The 20,904-nt window shown below is 41.3% G+C and overlaps 1 protein-coding gene and 1 long non-coding RNA gene across 2 annotated transcripts; one reads left to right on the top strand and one right to left on the bottom strand.

The window, feature by feature from the left end:
* Window positions 1–74: 74 nt before the first annotated feature.
* Window positions 75–11,165, top strand: LOC122346117. Its single transcript, XR_006251094.1, has 3 exons — window positions 75–249; window positions 416–503; window positions 10,586–11,165. It is a non-coding gene; the product is annotated as an uncharacterized LOC122346117 (long non-coding RNA).
* Window positions 11,166–12,720: 1,555 nt separating this feature from the next.
* znf703 (zinc finger protein 703) lies at window positions 12,721–16,475 on the bottom strand. Its single transcript, XM_043240755.1, has 2 exons — window positions 15,739–16,475; window positions 12,721–15,020 (listed from the first exon to the last, which is right to left on the bottom strand). The coding sequence occupies exons 1-2, from the start codon at window positions 15,994–15,996 to the stop codon at window positions 13,506–13,508; spliced, it is 1,773 nt and encodes a 590-aa protein (XP_043096690.1). The 5' UTR covers window positions 15,997–16,475; the 3' UTR covers window positions 12,721–13,505.
* Window positions 16,476–20,904: the final 4,429 nt, after the last annotated feature.

The following is a 20,904-nucleotide window of genomic DNA, read 5'->3' as shown; positions in this document are numbered from 1 at the left end:
GGTTGAATTTCGGACACCGGACATTTTAATACAAAGTAGAAACTTGTGTGTGCGAGCATGTTTGCGATCACGTGCTGACTGGCGCTCATGGCGGGAGCTAGAGACGCCAAACGTCGCCAAAAGTCATTCAGCGATTTGTTTACTTCCACTTCGTGTTTTAAAAGTAGCTGTAGTCGTCAAAGGCGTAATATGTGACTCTTGCATTAAAACCAAAACGTCGGCGTCTTCGCCAGAGAGTATTGAGACAAGGTTAGTAATTATTTTGTCAGTGAAATGGTACAACCGTTTGGCCACCGAAAAGGTTTACATTTCTAATGTTGGTAATATTATAAAATAAATGTAAAATACATTTATAATAGATATTAATAAAGAAGTATTAGTTTTAAGTTAAAACATATTTCCCCCGCCTTTTCAGACATGCAGGCCCAAGCAGTCTTGACAGTTTCGAGCTGGGATATCAACGTGTATGTTCAATCGGGATCTGATGAAACAAGTAAAGCAAGGTACCGTTCAATGCATGCGCAACACAGACTCCACCAGCACTGGTAACGTGCCTAGACACTGACACAACGCTGCTTAGCTTGGCTTTGAAGTTTGAGCTGTAAATATGAGAGGTCAGAAGTACATGCTGTGTGTGCTTGTTAGAGAGTCATTCTGAGTCATGTGCTTGGCTTTGCCATTCCACCGCTGTTCTTCTTATGATATCAGTCAGCTTCATGGTGTCCGTTTCTTAAAGCAAGGAGTCCAGGAATGATATGGAGTTATTGTTTATCTGTAACTTTAGATTTATTAAAAAAAGTGCAGCTGGTGGAGGTGAAATGAAAACGCTGTGGTCTTTGTTTATTTTTCTACGAGAAGGCATTGCTTATAGTGTTGTATGTTGCAGTGTTTTTCTTTTCACTTTTAATAGTTTATCATATCTCAAAATAATGATAGTAATAAAAAGACATCCCTGTTAATTAGCTCGGCATACATCTATATATTTAAAGCAATCACAATTACAAAGGTGATTAAAATTAAAGTCGTATAATAAACATTTGTGTAGCAAGAGCGCCCTCTGCTGGTAGAGACTTTCCTCAACATTGAAGAACATTTTCATAGCAAACATTAAATGGCATCAATGGCAGTTGTTTTCTATCGAATCACTGTATCAGAAAAGTCTTAGTATAGTATTTCTGTGACATGCTTGTAAATGAGAAATGTGATTTGCTGTGACACATTAATGTGGAATAAACAAGATCACTTTTCTATAGTTACCTAATGTTTTTGATGACGGTACATACTCATTTTATTTATGTACAAGGGAAGTAGAATACTTGGGTCAATGCCGTTACCTATGTTTTGGATAGTAATGCAGTCATTTCCACTTCTTTAATGTCTACTTTCATCTGGGTTGTGGCCAAATAAATGTAACTGAAAAAAACTCATGAATTGAAATAGCACTTTAAGTGTGAATTGTGTACAACCCTTTTGGTGATAATTTGTTCTCGGTGGACAGAACATTTCAGATATATCTTAAAACAGTAGATCATTGATTGGTTGCAAAATATTTTGTCCCAGTCACCACAGCATCTAGGTGCCAGTGAATACAATATGTTATGGACGTTGTGTGTTCAGACTCATAATCGCTGTATCTCATAACTGCAAGAACAGGGTCTTCACAGAGGTTGAAACACTAGTCAAAGCTATTGTACACCGCACTAAGGAAAATCAAATGTTTCCATGTTTAACAGCAGATTAAAGACTGAGATTACATGAGAGGGAAGGATATTCCTGCTCACCAGACTAATTATAACTCCCATTCTAGCTCAGCCGTTCCTCAAAGTATTTTGCAAAATGGTAGAAACTGCATTAAAATGCTGCAGCGCTTTTCATGTATTGATGGTATGTATTATTTATGTATTTTCATGTCTCGGTTTATTTTGCTTTTAAATTGCAACGACTGTGCCCCCTGCTGGTACAGAATACAGTGTTCAGCTCGAAGAGAAAATGCATTAGAGAGAAAGCACCAAAACAGCACAGTTGCTCTGTAAGCTGTTTTCTCTGTTTTTCTTTTAAATATCAGCAATGCTCTTGAAACAGTCCTGTACAGTTCTGGTAAAAATTTTTTTACAATTTTTACATTTTACAGCTCTGTTCTTCCAAGTGTACTTTCTCTCTTATCCACACTGCTGATTCTTTATGAACACTAACCATCAACAACATGGTTTGCATTTCCTTTCCATAGTAATTATGTTAATCATGTTGTTTAGATTGCCTTTGAATTAATTTAAATTTCAAATTCGTTATGTAGTCTACAATGCAGCAGAATAAAGTCATGTAAGATATGGATATGTAAGCTGATTTACATTTTTTAAAATGAAACATGAAATTCATGCTCCATTTCTTTTTTGATATTTAGACAGATTAACTTTAATTAATAAATAAATAAATAATAAACATGCAAAATTTGATTGTTAAAATCATGTGTTTTTATTGTGCATTCCGCTTAATCTTAATCAAACTGCAGTTGCTTCTTTTTTAAACTAGGTTAAAAATAAAATAAACTCAACTCACGAAACAGGCATGGACAAAAATGATGGTACCCTAGAAAACACTGAAAATAATGTGACCAAAGGGACATGTTAATTCAAGGTGTGTCCACTAATTAGCATCACAGGTGTCTACAACCTTGTAATCAGCCATTGGGCCTATATATATGGCTCCAGGTAATCACTGTGTTGTTTGGTGATATGGTGTGTACCACACTCGACATGGACCAGAGGAAGCAAAGGAAAGAGTTGTCTCAAGAGATCAGAAAGAAAATTATAGACAAGCATGTTAAAGGTAAAGGCTATAAGACCATCTCAAGCAACTAGATGTTCCTGTGACTACAGTTGCACATATTATTCAAGTTTAAGATCCATGGGACTGTAGCCAACCTCCTGGGCGTGGCCGCAGGAGGAAAATTGATGACAAATCTAAGAGACGGATAATCCGAATGGTAACAAAAGAGCCTAGAAAGACTTCTAAAGAGATTCAAGGTGAACTTCATGCTCAAGGAACATCAGTGTCAGATCGCACCATCCGTCGTTGTTTGAGCCAAAGTGGACTACATGGGAGGCGACCAAGGAGGACACCATTGTTGAAAACGAATCATAAAAAGCAAGACTGGAATATGCCAAACTACATGTTGACAAGCCACAAAGCTTCTGGGAGAATGTCCTGTGGACAGATGAGACAAAAATCGAAGTTTTTGCAAAGGCACATCAGCTGTATGTTCACAGACGTAAAAAAATGAAGCATATCAAGAAAAGAACACTGTCCCTACTGTGAGAACATGGAGGAGGCTCTGTTATGTTCTGGGGCTGCTTTGCTGCGTCTGGCACAGGGTGTCTTGAATTTTAAAATGAAACATGAAATTCATGCTCCATTTCTTTTTGATATTTAGACAGATTAACTTTAATAAATAAATAAATAATAAACATGCAAAAATATTGATTGTTAAAATCATGTGTTTTTATTGTGCATTCCGCTTAATCTTAATCAAACTGCAGTTGCTTCTTTTTTTATTTAAACTAGGTTAAAATAACAAAAACATGAAAAACAACAATTTTTAAATAAAAAATATATATATAATAAAAATAATATATATATATATATATATATATATATATATATATATATATATATATATATATAGTGCTGTTAAATATTTTTTAGATGTATGCTGTTTTTTCCCTTTTTTTTTTCCTTTTTTCTCTCTCTATTTCTAAATGCTACTCATCATTTATTATGTTCATCTTAAATTCAAAGAAAGCTGTGTGCTTGCTAAAAAGGTCACACAGTTCATCCTATGAATTACTTTCAATTTGAACATGACTGAAAGTACTGATGTCTGAGTGTGTAACTTGTTTTCTTTGTAATTTGTCCATTCATTTCCACCAATTTCACCAATTCAGGTCAGTTTGCGGACCTGTTGCGAGCATGATAGGTGGTCTTCGTTGCATTGACAGGATAATCAGCCAAACCTGTTTTTGTCTTCCGGCATTGCTAGTGGACTGCGTTGTTTTAGGAAAAATGTGTGCTGCTTTTTCAGAAAAAATGTCACTGACCTACAGTAACGAAAAAAAAGGTATATTACATGATCTTCCACTGGATGGCAGTAAGTAAAATCAGCGCAAGTGTTTGAGACACTGCAGACCTTGTCCTGTAAGGCCACTTCGACCTTTAGTTCTTGGAACTGAAGTTGTGGAACGTCTAATGACTGCAATCAAAACTACTCAAATCTGAAGTACGAACAACAACACGAGCTGCCTGAGAAACAGCCGACGTTGCCAGCGGTGTTATAGGCTGCGCTCCTCGGCTGCGCAATAAATATGAAAACTCTGACCTGTGCTTTTGTGCGGCGGTGGCAAATTTAGCTACATTGGGCTTCTCTTAAATGGAGCGGGGAAAAATAACTGGAACACAATGAGGGAAAAGAAGTTTGTCAGACTTCATTAAGTATCAAGGGAACATCGCTGGAACTGGCAACGCAAAGCGCACCGGGCCCGTGTGCCATTAATCACGTCTGACAAGGAACCGGAGCAGGGGGCGTAGGGAGGGAGCGCAGTACGCGGGTGCCGCTGCCAGCGGCTCTGTTTATGATTACTGCGAGGGGTCCTGACTAAGCTAGCAGCCCGAAGAGGAGCCGAGCAGAAACCCAAGATCAGGAAAAAGTCAATGCCAAGGAGCTCTCATCCAGCATTACTCCTCCTCCCTTTCAAAATGACACAGCCACCAATTTGATTAGAGCAGAGCGCAGACTATCCTCCAAACAATTACTAAGCAGTTGAAAAATTGAATGGCGTAGAAAAACGGTGAGATATTGCCTTTCAAAGCAAAGTCATCAGTATATAAAGGTTCGCTCTACTTTAATTTGCCATTGTGCAGGCTTGTATCAGGGGAAGGGGGGGGAGAAGGACGAAAAAAAAAAAAAAAGCCCGCTGACTGCAGCTTCATCTGCGTTCTCCGTTTTGTAAGCTTTCGCAGCAAGACCGTGTCTTTCCTCCTTTCCTTGGTCTGCCACCCCAGATGCAGAAAATAAATGGGAGCGAGAGAGGAGGAGAAAAGAGGGCCTGTGACTGGTGGAGATGGAGGCCTGTGTTAAGTGCTGTGCTTGAAAGCACGTCTGGCCTCATTAGATGTCAGTTGTAACAATACTGAACTGGCAGCAAGGACTGCTGTGAGTCTCACAACCATAAATCACACTGTGACAGCTCACTGACAGGGCTGGGAACCGGCACACATGCAAACACTGACTTCTCTCTCTCTCTCTCTCAGCCGCACATTCTCCCTTTTCTCTGACGCACAACATCTTTCTCTCCTGTTCTTTTCTTTCTTTCTTTCTTGCGCATAATCAGTGCACAAAACGAACACCGCGGGCTCTCTCGCCACGAACCGCGCAGGGAAATTTGGTGCTCTTTTTGTTTTGTTTCTCTTTCAATAAAAACATGGTATTTCTGACACGCATGCATGTTCTTAATGTGCGTGCGAGTCTGGAGCGACGGGCAGCTCCCGCCACTGTCTGCCCGTGTCCATTAGGCTGACATGTGACGGTGTGTGTGTGACATCGTTGCTGAGGAAGGAAGCAAGAGAAACGAGGCCTGTGGGTCATTAATCACTACTCCCTCTGACACACACAAACAGAGCTTGCTTCTAGGGCCTCCTCACACACACACACACACACACAGCTGTTCTACTCTCAGCTCTTCAGGAACGTTGACTTCTCCACCCAGCCTTTCCACCCGTGCCCTCCATTAACTCCCTTTTGCCCGTCTGTTTTCTCTCTCTGAGATTGTTCTTGTCATTATTCTCCTCTCTGACACATTTTATCTTCTCATGAACATATTGAGGGATGCGTTCATCTGGAGAGTTTGGGTCTACCTTTTCAATCTCCATTCCCTTTTCAGATTTTTCATGTCATCGTTTATTCTGATAATTTAGCATGCTTAGGTGCTTCTGCTTATAGTTCTGACTAATAGAAGCTGTTTAGTCTGAGTAGTACAAGACAGATTAATGAATGTTGTCTAGTATGTGTGTGTGTTACAGGTCAGATCAGTCTGTTCATTGTCTTCCAAAGGGCTGTAGTGCTCTATTTAGTGTGAAGATATACAAAGGTACAGTGTGTGTGTGTGTGTGTTTGTGGCGCGTGTGTTTCCAGGGAGGCACAGTGAGGGGTTTATGGGAACTGAGAACAGAACATTATCATGAAGGAAATGAGAGATGTACAGCTTCACATTCTGTCATGTAAAGAGAGGTTCACAGCTGTTAGCCATTTTATTAATGTACAGGGAGTGGATATGAGGAAAGAGAGGTCATAAGGAGACCTAAAAACTGAAGGAAAATAATTACAAAAATAAAAACAACAGCTGTTAGAAGTGGTTAAGTTTCCTGCTGCTCAAAATCTGTTTTGAGTGCATACATTTTCCTTGCATTAAACTCAGTCAAACTCAAAAGGAGGTAGTGTTATGTAGTCAGATCTCAAAATAAATACAAGTCAGCTATTTGTAAGTTAATGTACATGTTTTTCATCCACTGTTTATCAATTAAACACATCACTGCTGAATGAAACTATTAGTTGCTTTAAATTCTTAAAAAAGGTTTTAATCGGCTGTGTACATTAAATGAAAACAATTACTGACATGTTCAAAATAGATAGTGGCTTATGTTGTCAGCCAGAATTTTACCCTTCTCTATTGAGATCTTTTCTAAAGAAGTTTCTAAAGATTCTAAGAAAAGTATCAGATAACAAAGCAATGGTCAGTGGGATATGGAAAGAGTCTAAAGAAGTACAACATTGGTAGGTTAGTGGCAAGCTACCCAACATGCGGTTTGAAAAAACTGTAACCATTGAATCTAAAGAAGACCTCCCTTCACAAACCAATAGCTCTGCGGTCCATATAAGAATTGTTAGCTTGTCTGCGTTCCTGATGAATAGCTTGCAGATCCATTGGTTTCCAATACTGTCAATGAGACGGTGGCTAATGAATGTGTGCTCTGTGTCATTATGCCACAGAAATCTTGTGTTTGTGTGTGTGTGTATGTTATAACTGCCACTCTTTAAGGTCAGCAAAGTGAAATAGTCAGGTATCAGCACTTTAGCTCCTGCTGGGAGGAAAATCAGTCATTTCTAAGGTCAGCTGTCTGACACACACACTCACACACATACACGATTTCTCCCGCAAACACTGTTAAGGTGTTCCATATGATTTGACTACTTCAAAACAATGCCGAGATTCCTAGCGCTGACAGGATCTGCTTTTCTTCTTGCTCTAATGACTGTTACTTCACCGCAAGTCTGTTGTATGCTATAATTATTACCACGGTTATTTATGCCATAAATCACATGCATGGTATTTGTTCAACTGCCGCAAGTTTGGCCAAAAACATCTAATGAGCATATTTTTGAGGTGAAGCCATGCAGCGTTGTTGTTCAGACTCATTAAACCTCTAAAAAGTGGCAAAGATAAAACTGCTGTTGACTAGTAGGCGCTTTCTCGTGTCTCGCTCCCTCTCTCTGCAACATCCTGTGACGTTCTATCTCTCTGCCACACCACACGTCCTTCCACTACCTAACACCTACCCCCACCAACCCACCCACTCATCTCACCTCGCGGTGGCCTCACGCACCAGCACTGCCATTAATCAGTGGCCAGGATCATGTCTGCCAGTTAGACTAAACAAGAGCATTTGTGAGGATTTGCTCTCCCTCATTAATCATCTTGACAGTTTGAAAAACACATTTCCCCTTTAATGACTGTATTTGGATAATCAGGTCTGTTCCCTTCCCTGCCAGCTTTTCTCTCTCTCTCTCTCTCTCTCTCGCGCTCTCTGTCCCTCTCCTGCCTTCGGTTTTTCCTCTCCCCAAAATGGCATTGAGAACAGCTGGGTTAGCTTACCGCCAAGACAGAGAGGGCAAGGAGACCGAGTGGTTACCATCACCACTGCTAAAAGGGAGGGAGGGGGGCGTTGAGTCAGTAAAAATAATCACATTGCTCTGGAAAACTTTTGCTCTTACTTAAGAAACCCCTGCCGCTTCTCATAACATTAACTTGGCTGTTCTGTGGTGCATGCTTGCTACCACACACACACACACACACACACACACACATACACACGTTGACGGTCCATAAAATATCCCGACATAGACGGAAGGAAAATCTGGTGACTTAGAGGCCTTGGGTAAAAGTTTCAGTGCTGCGTGGTATGTGCAGGCTTGTCACATTATAAAGAAAAATGGCAGGGTGTTGACAAGAGTACTTTTATCTCTGTATATTTCATTAAACAAGACCTGACAGATTTCTATACCTTTCTTTGCCCTTAGGTTGTGAGTGTGAGGACTCGTATTTAACCTTTAATAGTAGTTGCATATATAATGAAAGGTAGAAAAAGAGTATTTTACACCTTAGTTTTAAACACCGGCAAATTTCTGTCAGTTTGTCAGAAGGCAGCTTAATACATGGTGTTTAATGGATTGGTTGACCTTTGGGTTTAACACATCGTTGTGTCATGCTCGCACCTAACATTGCCCATTGGAAGTTTATAAATGATGTCATACAGTCCACTTAAAGCCGGACTGCACATGACAGCAGTATTTAAACATTAGGACAATGTTATGCCAAGCTTGAGGCTGAGGGCAGCAGGTAAAATAAACAGTTACAAAGCTCTCCATACACCACATGTCCGCATTGCGGTGTTCAGATATTACAATATGCTAGTCATTTTATTAAAGCACATTATTCTGGATTAATGTAGCTGGTTGTTTGAATTATATGCTGATTATATATACTATTTATATGTACTGACACTGAAGTGCACACAAAGCACAGGATGAAAATAATGTCCAATCATGACATGCAATGAATCAAAATAATTACATAATGAAACTGAAAACATTCCCCAGCAGATGTCACTACATCATGCTGCAGAATTTATTATAGAGATCTTTCAAAATATGACAGTTTGAATTCTTGATAGTGTGTGTTCCAAGTTATATTAGATGCCAGATACATTTAAAAGATCACATGAAGTGGTTTGATGAAAACAAGTTTTCCTTGACGTTTCCTTTGACGTTTTGGTTGAAAACAGGACGTTGGGCCTCTGCGACGTATCAAATGGAATATCTTTTTTATTTTTCCTTTTTTTATGTCTCTGCCTTGAACTATGATTATTGCTGTTCTCATTCTAGAAAGATTTATTTCCTGAAAAAATGGCATATTTCAATAATATTTTTGCCCACTTGTTTCCCAGATGTGAAAAAAACTTTAAAAGTGTATGTCTGCTAGAAGCCAACTTGTAAGAGCACATTAGCATATACCCTAACATTCAAAAGATTTCATTATTTTTTGTTGTTTGAAGTTAAATACATTCTGCAAGGATGCATAAAATTGATCAAGTTCCTTAAAATGTCAGTGTTTCAATTTCAATTCAAATAAATGCTGTTCTTTGGAACTTTCCATTCATCAAAGAATCTTAAAATATCTTAAAAGAATCATGCGACTCTGACTGGAGTGACGGCACCTAAAATTCCTATTTTTCCATCACAGGAATAATTCAAACAAATTATCATATTTATTTTAAATTATATTAAAATAAAGGAAATTTAAAAGATAACTGTTATGTATAAAAAAATATTACTTTTACTTTGTTTTTTACTTAGTTTTGGTTTTTGTAGTTTTGGTAACTTCTTCTCAAAAATATCTTAAAATATTTTGCGTATATGGTCTCAATGCTGATAAACGTAGGCTAAAAGCACAAAAAAACCAGTAACATATAATAGAGGAAGCATGAAGTAACCAAAACATTTTTCTTTGCCGAGCAGGAAAAGGTCCTGTCACTCCAAGCATGACTCGGGATCAATCTTAACCCCTCCATTCTGGTGCCAAGGCACGATTTTTCATGCGCACAACGTTTCGTGACATCGGTGCCGCGCTCCCCCAGCGCGTTTGCAAATGGAATCCAGCTGTAGCGGTGGAATGCATTATTAGTGGTTAGCCATAATTGCAACACACTCGTTTGCCTGCGTTGTCAGGCTGTCGTCACACATGCACACAGTTTCGCTAGACAAATGGGATGGCTAAGAGATCACTGGGTAGAGGTGCTCACCGCCGCATTTTTTTTTGTTGTTGTTGCTGGCGTACGGAGCGGTATTTTGTGATGCGGTTGATGTGATTAAGAGTCCCGTGGAAAGTCCTCAATGGGTTTTTTTAGTCACGAAGCAGCAGCAGTCGTGTGATTGATTGCTTTATGAGCTTGAGGAGTGTGTGTGTGAGAAAGAGAGTGGTCTGGCCTGTATCACTGTGACAAACAGTCATCAGAGTACTCATGCGGTAATTAACAGAGTGTAATGTATATGGAAGTTTGCGAAGGGAGAGAGAGAGTCTACATTAGGCTAACATAATCAAAGAGACAACAAGAAAGTAACAGGAGAGAAGCCAGGGGAAAAAGAGGGTGTAGGTGAAGAGAGACAAGAGACAAGATCTAAACAGAGAGAGACAGCCCAAGAAAAAGAGCCGGGGAGGGAGGGGTGATCTAACGCTCTCCCTCTCTCATTCTTTTTCAGGTTGGGGCTGTCAGCCTCGTGAGTTGCTGTGGACTTGGCGGCTAATTGAGGAGCAGCTCCACACCCTGTCGTCATTAATCACTGGGGCTGCCGGGCTGCCTGCCCGGGACACTGCTGTGATGGGCTGCAGCTCTCTCTCTCTCTCACTCACAGGCTCTCTCTCTTTAGTAGTTCACTGGACACATTGGGAATGGGGGGTATCGCACCCCCCCACCTCCATTCTAAGCCCAGTGGGACAGCAGAGAAAGGGAGAAAGAGATCAATCAAACAGGTGTAGCCCTGCTGAGAAGACACTGGTCAGGGACTAAATTAACTCCACACCCCCACCCACACATCCATCCAACTCCCCTCCCCTCCACAAGCAGGCGACAGAAACAGAGTGACTGCATATTGACTCAGCTGGAGCCCGGGAGACGAGGGAGAGAAAGATAAATGGCAGGGAGAGATTGATGAGGAGAAAGACGGAGAGAAGGATAGAGCAGGAATGTGATGAACGAGTGGGAACGGGGTGATGGCAGGATTAATCCCTCACCTTCGGATAAAATGTGAAAATTCCTCCCCTCCATTTAACCTTCCTGTACTTGCTTTAATTCATTTTTTAATATCTTTTTACCATTCTTCATTAAAGCGCCATTTACATGCTCGGAACATGGTATGTTATGCATTTTCTCATTTTTAAAAAACACAAATTGTTGACTAACTTCAACAATTTCATATTGTTTATTGGAGTTGCATTGCTTCACCCCTAGGGGCGACGTAATCCATGTTATGAAGTTTTAATTCTCTTGGGCTGTGCCCAAATAGTCCATAACTCCATGAAACAACTTCCTCTCTGAGTCTCGCAGGAAGTCATTTCAAGACCATTTCTAAAATAGACTTCTGGCACTTAACCTTACTTTTAGATCTGTACTTTTCTTTATGTCAACAAAATGCAATACTACAGTTTATATACTCTCCACTGCAGTTTATACATTTTCTACCCCATGACAGGAATGAGTAGATTGTGTACTATTAGCAGACCAGTGTTGTGCCTTGTTGAAGTATAGATTTGGATAATTCTCATCTCAGCTCTTCCTCCTCTAGTCTTGACCTCATGGTTTCCTGTAAGAGGAACCGTATGCTGTGTCCTTGCTGGCTAGCCTGAGTTAACAGAGGCGGTGGAGTGATCTATTCATTTAATGGCCCTGTCAAGTGACACCTGTGCTGCGTCCTCTCCTGTCTGAAGTGCTAATGAACTGTGAATCTGTGCGTACGTGTGTGTGCGGTTTGTCTTAGTGCTTAAGAGCATTTCCACTCATCCTGTTTGAGTAAAATTGTTCTGAAAAAGAGTTTACACACTGGTCGCTTCTGTTTAAGACATTAAGCTCGACATAGTCATGCAATTATATCAACAATATTGAATCTTGACCCTCTCTGTAGCACAGCATTAAGCAAGACTTTCTGAACCACAGGACACAACACACTCGGGTCAAACAATGGGGACTGCACTCCTGGGGGTCATGTCAAGCATTTGATAAATATTTCTCTATTAACAGCCTCCCATTGTCATCTTTTGCCCTTTGTGTAGCAAGGCAATCCATCAGAGTGCACTGGGAGTGAGTGCATGGCTCCCATGGGTTATTACCAGGCTATCATTGAGCTGTATTTAAGACCCAATACTCCCTTGTGCTGAGGCAGCTCTTTACACAATGCTGCAGAGGCACAAACAAGCAGTAGTGACTAACACTGCACTTTCACATTACGAGCAGAACAGTAAACAGACAGAGAACCTTATTTTGTGTTAATAGCTTGAACTAATAGGGAACAAAACTGTCAGTAGCATAGAAAGCTAAAGTCAAAGATTAGTTGCTCAAGTGAAAGTGCAGTTCTTTTTTTAAATACCAATCCAAACAAACCCAAAGTAAAAAACTAAAAAATTGTGAATGTTTAAATATAATTTTTTACGATAGTTCTAATATAAATATAGCAAATGTATATATATATATATTTGAGTTTTTCTGTTCAGTGTGTATAGTCTTTCATAGTGTGACTGTTAACTATATGACTTTTGGTCAAGATTACACATGGGGAGGCTTGTGTTATTTAGAGTGCAAGAAACACATATGCAAGAGAAGCGAGGGACTTCAACACATCTATAAATGTAATCAAGTATCATTTATTACACAAAATAAGACTTTGTTAAATGGATAGCGCTGCCATCACAACATAGTACTCTTATTTGAATTCTTTTCCCCTTTCCACTTTCCATCCCCCACTTGCAGAGTCAGCTACAATAGAAAATATATCACATCTTTCCGTTTTATTCTTTGATCTGTACAAGTACAAAATAAACGCCAAATCATAAGAAACAAGGTAGCTGTTGACCGAGTCATGCTCATCTGTTCTCCAGTAAAGAAAATGAGTTGCACAGATCTAACGCATGAAAGAAAGTGATGTTAAAAGAAAACAATTTTATGTCTGAGAGACAATGTCATAGTCTGTTGTTGCAAACATTGCATTATTACAAAGTGTATGAAAGGAGCAACCATGTTCATACTGTGAAAATACTGCTCCTGTGTGAAAAGGATAATGAACGAATTTTGGCGGTAAATGTCCCATAGAAAACAAAAAGTCAAGCGCTCAAGTGAAAAATAAATACACACTTTTGGTAAACTGAAAAAAAAAATTGATAAATTGAGTTCCGGCATTCTCATCGGCTCTCCACCTTAAAGTTCATAAGGGTTCCCTAATATCCTAATTGAAATTTGGAGTGACCATTAATTAAGCAACAGTCATCCAAAGCAGATGAGATTTTATTCCTCATTGCGAATATAACTATCCCATGTTTTTTTTGCTTCATTCTTTTTAGGGGAATCCTGCATGTTCCTGTGCTTTCCAGCGAGCTCATGCCAATATCTTTACACTGTCCAAAGTCTTTTAATCACTGGTACCCAAGAGCTGAAGCTGAGCCCAGTCTCTGGCCGTATAGAGCATAGGGAGAATAGTATTGCGCTGTGGCTGGGAGAGAGTGCATAGGAAGGGATGGAGCTCCTGGCAAGTGTGCCTTTCCGTAGGGATGATACCGTGCCAAACCTAGCCCTGGTGATCCACGCAGGGAGAGGGAACTGGGAAGAGCTCCTGGGCTGCTGGGAGGAGGCAGGTGGAGGTGGCAGGAAGCGGCAGAGGAGACAGATGCAGGGTAGCCAGAGAGCAGCTTCCCATCCACACCTGGCAGAGCTGTGTGTGTACGCAAATGGGCCAAGAGTTCCTCTGAGGTGGCGAAGCGTTTGTCACACGGGCCACCCACTGAGACCCAGTTACAGGCGTGAGGGAGCGTTTCATTGGGCAGCATGAAACCGTAAGTATACAGAGGATGGGACAGAGACGAGGTGGCGCTAGAGGACAGAGAACTAGGGTGGAGGGAGTGGAGGTGATGGGTGGGATACATAAGAGGGAAGCCTGTCTTTAGGGCAGATGATGGATCATGAACACAGGAAGAGCAGTTGCTGCCCCCGAGATGGGGTGCATTGGGGTAGGTGAGGCAGTACGGGTCCCTGCACAAACCCTGCATAAAAGAGGGAGGCGAGGCCCCTGTGAGAGGACTGGAGCTGGGATGTTTTCCTGGAACGCCCATCCCGGCACCAACTAAGCTAGATTTAGCGGGATCCAGCCCAGGCACAAACTGAGAAGGATAGCCAGTATATGCCCCGACAATGGAGCCGTGGTAGCCCATGGTGGAGGATGGGAGGGGAAACACAGAGTGGCCCGGTTTGAAGGGAGAAACTGGGGCGATGTGGCCCGCGCCCAGGCTGGGCTGAGGGGGTTGGGCGTCAGACTTGCTGTCAGGCTGAGGACTGCTGGAGGAGCTGGCACTGCTGGAGTTCGCGCTAGCACGTGCGTGACTGGAGTTGGCGATCTGTGCAATGTCCAGGCTTCCAGATTTGCTGTGCTCTGAATCTTTTTTCCCACTGCGCTCACCACCGCTACTGCTGTCGTTCCCTGGGTCGGCTTTGGAGTCCATGTGGGAGGTTTGTAGATGCGTTGGTTTCTGCGATACGGGAGACTGAGACTGCCGGTGCGTATGCGACTGTCCTGATGTCTGCTGAGAAGGAGAGCTGGCCCGTGGAGAGGGGGCATGGGGAGGTAAAGAGGGGCACGTCACAGCTGCAGAACCGCTATTTGGCACTCTGAACCCCGCTTTATCTGCCGAGCTGTTGATCCCAGCGCCATCCTTCCGGCATTCTGATCCAGTTTTAGAGTAAGGCTTAAAGCTGGACTTGTCATCTAGGTTCTGATGCTCCGTAGACTTCAGGCTGGAGCTATTAGAGCGGCTATCCTTGTCTCCATGGCTGCTGGAGGAGAGGGATCCCAGTTTAGAGGAGGGAGGTGGATCTGGTTTACCGATCTGTGAACAGGTCTGGGCCAGCAATGCCAGGGGACTCTTTTTAGCATCAAGCTATGGGGACAAAAAATATATTTTCGGTTAACTCTTCTCATAGACGGACAAAAATGACCAATTCAAGACCAATGCGCTGAATAATTACAACGTTCCTCATGTTACTTCACAAAATGTTACACTTTTAAAAAAAAATTAGGTTCGAAACTGTGACATCACCCTAAAATGCGAATTGAGATGTTTCCGTGGTATTTTACATTAGGTGGTATAAATTGCTTTAAAAGCGTTTTCGCGGCACCTAAACATGCAAAGTAGTACACCGTGCAGTGCTTCGTTTAATAAACAGTCGTACACTGCACGATGCACTTTATGAACATCTATTGCTTTATTTAAATGTAAGATAAGCCGGTAGATAAACAAAGGCTTTAAAAAAAAATAGGCACCGCGAAAACACGTCAGTAGCGATCAGGAAATGTGAAACCTTAAAATGCTGCCAGATAGTGGATCACGAGCACGGCCTCATCCGGATCCGGACTATCCATTTAATTCGAATTCCGAATTAAATAATTAATTCGAGGCGCTCGAGATAAACTCTAATACCGAGAAACGCTATATAAAACGCACCAAAACGCGCACGAAACTAATATTAACACCCTTTTTCGCTTAGTAGCAACGCACAAACTCGGACAACAGAGTATCTTGTTTTGATCGAAAATGTTTTTTTTTTTTTATTAGAATGAAGTAAGAAAGAGATGCATTAAAAAGGAGTAACTCGTACCTCAATGCTCACTGGCGCGGAGCTGAGCGGCTGGAGATACTCGGGGTGAAGTATGTGACTTGTGTGAGCGGTCAACATTTTGAGAATCCGAATGGGCAGCCTTTTTTCCTGACGAGCGGGATCACGGTACGGCAGTGAGGCGAACAAGTCGTTTTGGGGTCTTAAACAGGTGGGCGAACTATCGCTGTGAATAAAACGACTTTTAAGGGTCTGCTGGTTCCGTGAACTGACTGCAAATCCAGGAGGCAGCTCGCTCATCTGGATCGGGGCGGATCAGAGACCTGTCGAGGGCAGCGACGGGGCGGGTGTCCTTCAGTTTTCATTTAGAGATATCCAGTGTTTTAAAAAAAAAAAAAAAGAGCCAAACGACATTATATCCTGTTCTACCGGAGTGTTAAATATCCCGTTGAAACGCCAGCTCTGTGTGTAGTCCAGAGAAAGAGAGCTGTTATAGTCTCTACGAAGAACGTACACTCCGTCTCCACATCGTTCCGTCACCGAATCAGCGCTGCCTTCAACCCCAAAACGATCGCGAGTCCTTTACGCGCAAACGACGACTCGTAAGAGAAATAAAGAGAAGTCTTGTATACTTGTCGTAAGATAAAATAAAGAAACTACGCAGCAGAACTACTAGGCGATTACGGTGTCAAATAATGGCATTCCGTTGGTCCGTGCGCGCTCCGGTGTGTGATCCACAGCCTCCGTACGCATATACACTCTGCCCGTGAAGATCTGAGGGAGAACTTCAAAGCGCTCCGCCGCCGTCCAATCGCCTGCATCTGCATTAGTAATAAGTGGGTAGGCACAACGGAGGCGGAGACTATCCTCCTCGTTCCGGACCCGCTGGCCAAGTGCTTGCTTGTTATATGTCAAAACATGCAAACGCTCTGACATGCCGTTTTACCATTTATTTGATGACTTATCTGGTTTCGTTAAGAGTGGTTATTTTTATAGTTGATTTTTAATCACCAGTAATTTAGTATGACTTGAACTAAAAGTAGCTTTTTTTGTTTTGTTTTTAGGCTATTCATTGCAATAGTAACTTTAATTAGAGTAGACTTTACACTGGTAAGTCATGCCTTGGTAGTCACTTCAGGTACCTTTCTTATTATGTTCTGTTAAGGTAAAAGTGTAAAAAGTTTTGCGTTGTTGGGTCATTTATATATATTTTTAGTAAATATGTAGGCTGCTAATTAGCTGGAATTTATTTTAGTACGTATTGTAATAGACACTTGGATTGCTAGTTATTTTTAACATGAGTAATAATATGAGTGGACAAGTTGACAACGTTTTTCAAACATTGCTACTAGTTATTAATAATTAAACAACTTTAGATGTATTTATACATGTTGTTTAAAAATTACATTCATACTACTATAATTTGTGCTTGTGTAAGGTCCAAAGCTCTTAACATTATAATAATAATAAAGTCTATTATTTCACACTTAAACACAAAATTCAAATTTAATACTACCAGTGATGGTTTTACCATAGAGCTTAACTGTAATAATAGAGCTTTGTGTTAAAAGAAAAAGCTGAGAATGTGGTAGCAGTTTCTTTTTTTTAGGTCAAACAAGTCAAATGATATTGAGCAATACATTCATACATAATAACAGCACATGCCTATGTGTGCGCCTCCAGTTCTGGAATGTTAATAACTTTATTACATTATCCCATGTTACTTTGCCATTGAAGTAATTTAGCTAACTTAATTATGCAATGAATTGGCTTAATCATTGAAAAATGAAGCCTGACAGAGGCTATTACAGGGAGACCGTGCTAATTCGTGTCTAAGTAACTTTGAAGTTCAGTATATTTAATGGCTTTGATTGTTCGTAAGTGCTTATACCCAGTATTATTAAACCTCAGACATTGGACAGAGTTGTATTACATTATTTTGGCAAGCGTGTTTGCGCAGCGATCTTGCATGTATAGACAAAATTGTTTGTGACTTCTGTACGCAAATACGATCAAATATGATAGCATATATATATATGTGTGTGCACATGAATTTAATTTAATTTAGCTGTCCTGTATTGATAATGCATTGTCCTTCGGATGAGCCATATTTCAAAGTGACAGCAAAAAAGTTGCCCCCATTTGCACAGTGCTGTAAACATATGGACGGGAGAGAATATTTATGTTTCTCTGAATGGCAGTACCTGTCAGGTGAGTCAGAGAGATGAGAAAGGCCTGATCTCTGGAGCTGTTCTCGGGGTTAAAAACAAAGAGCACCTGGGAAGCTTCTTGAAAGGTGATGTTGCCTGCCTTAGTGTAATAAAAATGACAAAAAGACAGAATGCATGAACTGTTGACCCAGGGAGAGGAGGAGCCACAGGCAAACATGTGTTTGCTGGGCTTTGTCTCGCGTATCTGGGTGGCAGAGGTGAATATTCATTTAATAATGGTGTGCAGGGAGGAATGAAAGCCTCGGGACACTGCATTTCAGAGGCAGAAAGAGTTTTAAGCTTGTCAGCAACCTGTCATTTTAGATCCCACATACAGCACACACACAAACAGCCTCCCACACTTTCACAAGTACCTACAGACGATCAAAGTTGACTGGAGTGGCAAAGTATTAAACCGCTCTCAATCATACATAACAGTTATTTCTGTCTCGCTAATCTAAGCTGTTAAGTTAATTAAACTGTCACTCTGTCTCACAACACAAAGATCCATCTCAAAATGTTGTGTTTGTTAGGTTTTAAGCCCACGTTGTCTTATTTATTCAGGAACTGCACATTGTCGAGTCAACGCACAGGCGCATCTGCCGTTGTTAAACAAGGATCTCTTTACCCGCGGCGTCTAAAGCCATTTTACGTTCTGCACGTGTGTGTGTGCGCGCACATGTGTGTGTTGAGAGATAGCAGCGATGGTTGTATGAAGTCACCTCTCCTTCTGTCAACAGCCCTGCTGTTTGCTTTGTCATTATTAGTGTCATCCATCACTTGCCACCTATACAGGAGTCTGTAATGCCTGTGCAAATCTGAAAAACTACAGGGACATTCAAATTCAGATGCGCTCAGGGTTAAGTGATATGATGCGATCGCTTCCTTTGAACAGATCAGTTGTCTTTGCCCCACACAAACAGACACTTCAGGTTATGACAGGTGTGGTCTAACCTGTCAACGAGCGTATTAATGCGAGTAGACTTTTTTCCCCCCACTGCTTTTACAGTCGATCCATCCTCGTTGCCACTCTGTAAAGTTTGGTCGAGATGTCTGGAATGTTTCCGTTTGTCTAGAAATGATGTTACTAGTCAGAAACCCAGAATCACAGGGTGTAACCATTGTTTTATTCTTAGGACTGCAAAGAAAATGAAGGATCGCTGCCTTCTTGAAAATGCGAAGAAGGAAAAAAAAACTAAAACCTCAAATCTTAGAATTCCAATGGTTTAGAATTAAGATGGATTGCCTTACAAAAACATTTTCAGGATAAGTGAGTTTGGCAGGGGGCAAAGGTGTGGGTGGAATGGAGGGAGTTTAAAGGCACCCTAGAGGAGGAGGAAGGAAAATAAAAAAAAAAAGAGAAAGAGAGTGAGAGAAAGAACTGAAGGCGGGCTGGAACAACGGGGAACAGCTCCTTTCAAGTCTGGCCTTGAAGTGGGCTGCTAACAGCTGTTTTGACGTATAAATGACGGATGGTCATTTCCTGTTGTGGATTTTAAGGGGCAGGCCTCCCCTTTAAGAGGCCTGTCTGACCAATCCCTGTTAAGCCCGAAGGCGTTCGCCTATGCATGACTGTATCAAAGCACAGGGCTTTACCATAACTTTGACTGAACAAAGGGCTAAAAGCAGAGGCTAGACATCCTGCTTGACCGTAGCCCACTCACATCCCTTACTGTTTCTTGGGAGAGGTCACAGATTACAGATTAAGTGCAGAAAACCTACCTAACTTTATAGCAGGCCATCATTCATGTTAATGCGAAACAGCAATGGATATGTAACATGCAGAAGAACACGGGAAAGAGAAAATATTAAGTCAGAAAAAAAATTAATTAATACTAAAATATCTTGTTTTGTCTGCTAACAGAAAGCTGGTGTTATATTTTTATACGTGACTGGCACAGAACAGTTTGTCACACAGTACAGACTGAGAGACGGCAAAACCAAACAAACAAAAAGGATGCAAATCACTTGCATTTAATTACCTGTGACTGATTTATGAGGTGAGTGGTATGAAAAGGGAGCCCAGAGGCAGGGAGTCTGCTGCTCATGCCTGGTCTGTTCTCCAGAAATAATAATCCTGTGAAAAAAGAGGGACAGGACAGCTTTATGGAGTGTAGCTGACATGTGAGACCAACCCTGGAGAACTGTAAAACGTAGCACTCTCTTTCTCTCTTTGCTTTCACAAACCTCACAATCCTTTGGAGTGATTGTGAGATTTGTAGGATCAGATATTTAAAGTGTACTGCGAAACTTGGTGGAGTATTTGTTTGTTAGTGTGGGAGAGATGATCGAGAGAGCCTATAAAATGAGGAACGTATCACGAAACGCTGCTAAAAAAAGAGCTGAGAATGAAGATTTATTTAGTTCGGCGTGAATAGCGCACACAACATACACGCAGGGGGAACAAATGGCACAAAAGGCTCTTCCCAGAATCCTCTGAGAATGGGAGCTTCTCAGGTTGATTTAATGACTCATCTCTGTGTTTTGGTATAATCAGACTTGAACATCTTGAGTCTCTCTGATCCAAAGACGTGAGTGATGGTGTGATGACAGGATAAATATTTGTGTGAAACCACATGCGCATGTGACGGAATGGAATATAGTACAATAAGATGGATGAACTAGACTTGAGTAATAGTTATATACCCAGTAAAAGCTTATTTCCATTTTTTTCATGATATCGGTGATGTGGAGCGCTCTCACAGGCTTAATGGCTCGTCTCTCTTGTCGCCTCTGTGATCAAGGGCCTGGCAGATCTGCTCATCTTCCTGTCTCACTGATTATCTCTGAGTGATTATGTACATGCCCTACAGTTAATGACAGATCTTTATTTAGCTTTCAAACATGTCATGTGCACCAAAACACACAAGCACACACACACACACACACAATGAACTTAAATGCACCCTTCTCGCTCGAACAAAAGCTCCCATTGTCCTCCACATGGTGAAGTTATCAGGAGGGGTGGGAGAACTACCCGGCTACACACAGCAGAGCC

This window comes from Puntigrus tetrazona, chromosome 5 (genome assembly GCF_018831695.1).
Source record: "Puntigrus tetrazona isolate hp1 chromosome 5, ASM1883169v1, whole genome shotgun sequence".
Lineage (NCBI taxonomy): Eukaryota > Metazoa > Chordata > Actinopteri > Cypriniformes > Cyprinidae > Puntigrus > Puntigrus tetrazona.
The sequence above is the reverse complement of the archived record's forward strand: the minus strand, read 5'-3'. Positions and strand labels throughout refer to the sequence as shown.

Bases quoted from the DNA above. Each gene is read 5' to 3' on its own strand.
- znf703 (XM_043240755.1), bottom strand. From the start codon at position 15,996: ATGAGCGAGCTGCCTCCTGGATTTGCAGTCAGTTCACGGAACCAGCAG. The intron at 15,021-15,738 runs GTACGAGTTACT...TTGTCCCCATAG, and splicing joins CCGCGCCAGTGAGCATTGAG to CTTGATGCTAAAAAGAGTCC.